This window comes from Arachis ipaensis, chromosome B3 (genome assembly GCF_059453495.1).
Source record: "Arachis ipaensis isolate K30076 ecotype BB chromosome B3, ASM5945349v1, whole genome shotgun sequence".
NCBI classification, from domain to species: domain Eukaryota; kingdom Viridiplantae; phylum Streptophyta; class Magnoliopsida; order Fabales; family Fabaceae; genus Arachis; species Arachis ipaensis.
The window spans coordinates 15,772,830-15,777,674 of NC_142438.1; the positions used below are offsets into that span (position 1 = coordinate 15,772,830).

General features: G+C 33.3%; 1 protein-coding gene across 1 annotated transcript; it reads right to left on the minus strand.

Moving 5' to 3' along the window:
- Nucleotides 1-435: 435 nt before the first annotated feature.
- Nucleotides 436-2,727, minus strand: LOC148569907 (uncharacterized). The gene is made up of 7 exons (XM_088506716.1): nt 2,483-2,727; nt 2,053-2,301; nt 1,518-1,674; nt 1,157-1,392; nt 966-980; nt 619-734; nt 436-509 (listed from the first exon to the last, which is right to left on the minus strand). Exons 1-7 carry the CDS (start codon nt 2,725-2,727, stop codon nt 436-438), a joined length of 1,092 nt encoding a protein of 363 aa, XP_088362842.1.
- Between the last annotated feature and the right edge of the window lie 2,118 nt (nt 2,728-4,845).

The following is a 4,845-nucleotide window of genomic DNA, read 5'->3' on the forward strand; positions in this document are numbered from 1 at the left end:
AAGAACAATATAATTTTTTATAAAAAAAAATAGATCATGTTGATCTCTGATTTATTTTTTTTGTGAGACAATGCAGTCTTTCCATTGTTATCCCTGTCAACTAGTAATAAAAAGTATTTAATTAGTTGTGACATTAAGATAATGAATTGACCATTATTTAAATTAGTCAAAAAGCAATTTATCTCTAACCAATTTAAATAACGGTTAACTCATCACTTAACTTAATAACTAGGTATTTTTCATTATGAATTGACGGTATCATATATTAAAAAAATAGAAACCAAAATAACTTATTTTTAGATAAAAAATTACATTATCTTTTATAAAAATGAATAGCACCAAGTTAAGTTTTTTTTTTGAAGTAAAAAAGCTCAACACAACAAGATGGAGTAAAATAAAAGAAACAAAAACTCATAACGCTAAAAATAACAACCCCTAGCCATCTCCGGCGTTGTCATCAACAACCACAGGGTTCACCGCCAATCCCCTCATCGTAACTTGTAAAAGATCTGTTAATAATATCCACCACACTTGAACCTTGATTTTTGAAGATTCTATCATTTCTTTCTAGCTGAATCGTCCAGATGATCGCAAAAAAAAAAAAAAAAACCAACCAACCACCGCTTCCATTCCATCTCTCTCGCTGATATATCCATCCAACTTTCATAGTGTTGCTTGAGCGTACTTGGAATAGTCCATATCCTTCCAAGAGCGAACAACCAATCACACCACACCTGTCAAGTGAGCTCACAACCAATGAACAAGTGAAAAGTAGTTTCAACAGATTTATGACATAAAACACACATGTTATCATTCTGGCTAATAACACCTAATCTACACAGTCTTTCCCTTGTATTCACCCTATCAACCAGTGCAAACCAAGTAAACAACTCAACCCTTGGTGGGACGAATCTTCGTCAAATAGTACTAGTGAAGCTATAGCTTATGATATTTGTCGGAAGTACCTTTGCCTGCAATACCTGCACAAAGGAGTTAGTAGAATAAACACATATTTTTATCAAATTTCTAGATCACTCTGTCCTCTCTCTCAGTTCTCAGTTTCACTGATTGTAGAACCGTATGAAACTGGTTTACTAGTTCCAACTCCTATTGAAATAACTCTCGTTGCCACTGGAAATTCCAAATCTACTCTAACCCATCCCAGAACCCACAATCCCCTATGACAGATCCTTGAAGATTTGAGACCAAGAAAAGTCTTGGAAAAGTAACTTTCAGAACACTACAAGATAACCAATTATCCTCCCAGAAGTGAATTATCCTGTCATCCCCTAGTTCCATAGCCAAGCCTCTGATCATCTTCTCTCTCACTTGTGACTCTCTGATTTGTAGTTGACAAATATCCTTCCAAGGATCCCCTCTTGTAGGTACAAGCTGATCACAAATTATCTCAGAAGGATTCATATTATTACAGGAACATACATTTTCTTCCAAAGTGGACAATCCTCTTTCGAAAATCTCCACCACCACTTGAACATGAGCACTGTATTCCGAATTACCGCGTCACCAACTCCCAAGCCTCCTGCCTTTTTGGGGGACTGTACAACTTCCCATTTCACTAGAGGCATCCCATTCTTCCCGTCCTCCTTACTCCACAAAAAGCATTTATGTAAGGATATTATTTTTTCTGCTACTGCCTTCGGCATTTTGTACAAGCTGAGATAGTAAATAGGCAGGCTATTAAGAACAGATTTAATGAGAACCAGCTTACCCGCTTTATTCAGAGATTTTACTTTTCATAGACTTAGCTTTTCCTCTACCTTATCAATCACTGATTTTCATGTCTTGACTAGCCTCAGATTCGCCACCAGAGAAATGGCAAGATATCTTACAGGTAAATACGCCTCTTTACACCCCAACATTAGACACATCTGTCATGCACAACTCTGCTCACAATTAACTGGGATCAAGCTGGATTTGTTAAAATTGATACTCAGCCCTGACATCATCTCAAAGTAGCGCAGCAACCGCTTATAGTTTCTGATCATCTCTTCTTCAGAAGGGAAAAAAAGTATAGTATCATCCGCAAATTACAGATGTGACAACTCAATGTTATCCCTTCCAACCAACAACGGAGTAATGCGTCCATTCCACACCGGCTCTCTAATCATCCTATGTAGAACATCCCCAACAAGCACAAATAGAAAGAGAGAAAGAGGATCCCCTTGTCGTAGACTCCTTTCCATTTTGAAGGGCTTAGAGGGAGAGCCATTTATTAGGAGCGACATAGACGCAGAACACACACACTCCTTTATCCACTCCCTCCATCTACGGCCCCATTTTCTGTAAAACAATATCCACAAAACTCTACTTGACTCGATCATAAGCCTTTTGGAAGTCTAGTTTAATAATTGCCGAGCTCTTTTTTGTCAACTTCAGCTATTGTACAGTTTCACATGCAATCAAAGTCCCATCATGTATCTTCCTACCCTACACAAACGCACCCTGTGCTTCTTCTACCAACCCTGACATTATCTTCCACATCCTCCGAATCAGGATCTTTGATATAACCTTATAAACACAATCTACCATACTAATTGGCCTAATTGGCCTAAGGTCCTTGATTTCTTTAGCTCCGATAAACTTTGGCGCCAAAGCCACCCAAGTAACATTTGCATCCCTAGATAAAACAATTGACTGAAAAAATCCAATCACGACTGCAATGAACTCCTCACCAACATCCTCCCAACACTTTTTAATGAAATTCATATTATATTCATCACTGCTTGGTGCCTTAGTTGACTCATAATCCCAAACTGCATCCCCACCAAGTTAAGTTTTTAATCTACTTTTTCATGTACTAGTAGTTAGTAGAGTAAATAAAATTTAATAACATTGAAAACTGAGATTTAATTAGCTTTAGCCTATAATGGCATGGTTATGGTATGCAAGAGTCAGCCTGTGCTAAAATTTAGGAGCAATCTTTTGCTTTTGATTAAATAATAAATAATCATCTTGCTCCCGGCGGGTCTTCATCTCTTTTCAGATCATCCCCCTTTCTTGTCGTCGTTGCTAGAAGCAGATAGAAAAAATGGTGTTTGTTAGAGTTCCAAGAGAGTAGTGTTTTTCACTTTTTTTGTTTTTGGGCCGTTTAGACCCCTTTCACTATAAAAAAAAAAAAAATCTAAATCCTAGTAATGATTTCAAGTTGCTTGCACTTTTTCTTTTTTCAAAAAAAAAATGCTATGATTTTTTTTCTATATTCGTCTCACAATAACAAGATATTTTATTTATTTTAAAAGAAATACATAAAACTTTTATAATTTTACATGCATATATAAAAATAAGAAAGTACTTTGATACCATATTTTTAGTAAGGGTATCATCAATACCAATTTTTATGTTTTAGTTTTTAATATAGCTTATGTTTTGTAGTTGTACTTCACAAATGTTTTCTTTATTTTAGTCTAAGTATTTCATAAAATGTGCTATTTAGGTAAGTAGGCATTAATCATTAGACATCTATGTTAGAGTGGGTAGGGTTTGGCCATAAAACTAATTACATACAAAATACAACAAGCATTTGTCTTAGGTGGTCTCATAGTTACTATTTTTCAAAATGTTATAACTTATAACATACTTTTCTTCATTTCTCATTTATTCAGATGCGTGTTTTTGCTATTTAAAAGAATTAAAATAATACTGCGTTTAGAAAAACTGATGAAAATTGAGAAATTGAAACTAAGAGATAAAGACGGAAAGATAAAAATTAAATTAAATTTTTATATTATATTTAGTATAAAATATATTGGATTAAGTTATGTCTTATTATTATATTTAATTTAAAATAAATATGAAGATTGAATACTAGTTTTGGAATTTAAGGAGTTAAATGAGGATATTTTTAAAAAAAAAATATTTATAACATTTCAGTTTTCATCTAAAAAAATTTTAAGTTTCTGTGTCTCTACTTTATGGAGGTATTGAATGAATTTTAAGATTAAAATTTTAGTTCTAGTCTCTTACCACCAAGCACAATATTCATTCTCAGTCCCCTAGTCTTAGTCTTAGTCTCTGAAAATAAATGCTACCTAAAAATACATTTTGAAAATAATATAAAAATAATTTTATTAAAATTTATTAAAGATATCATTTTTTTATATTGGTAATATATTAAAGAGTTTAATTTTGATATACTAATAATATAAAATATTTTATACAATCATCTAATTATTACTGTTTTTTTGAATGACCATTTAAGTGGTTAATATAAAATGAAATTATTTTTGCTAATGTGACATGATGTGAATGAATGCATGTGTAAAGTGATTTTTTAGCATCAAAATTAAATTCATATATTAAATATATAAATTTTTTAGAAAAATTATTATATTATTAAATTTTGTGTTTTAACGCATAAATGAGCCAAGTCTTCTGCAGTTATCACAGAATGGTCCTTGGGCTTTTCGCTCCATTATTTATTTTTGACCCAAAAATAAATGGGTGGAGCTTTAATTTCGAGACCGAATGTGCCAATGGGATCTTGGGCAGTGCCCCAAGCTTTGGAGATAAGATAATATTGGAGTCTGGTTACCTAGTCCAGCTTGTCACACATGGTCATGATATATAACTCTAGAAGATTCCCTCGAATCCGCTCATATCATCATCCAATACTCATCAAGTGCAAAGGTAACCACCAATCCATTAGGAACAAGCTTTTTCGTTTTGAATATATGTGGATGCAACACAAAGATTTTTCTTCCTTCTTGAATGAAAATTGGCACAAGGATCAGCCTTTAGCTCAATCAATCCAAAATTTTGTAGACAAGATAAAGGACTGAAATCATCAGACCTTTGACCATATTTTTCATCAAAAATGGTTGATGC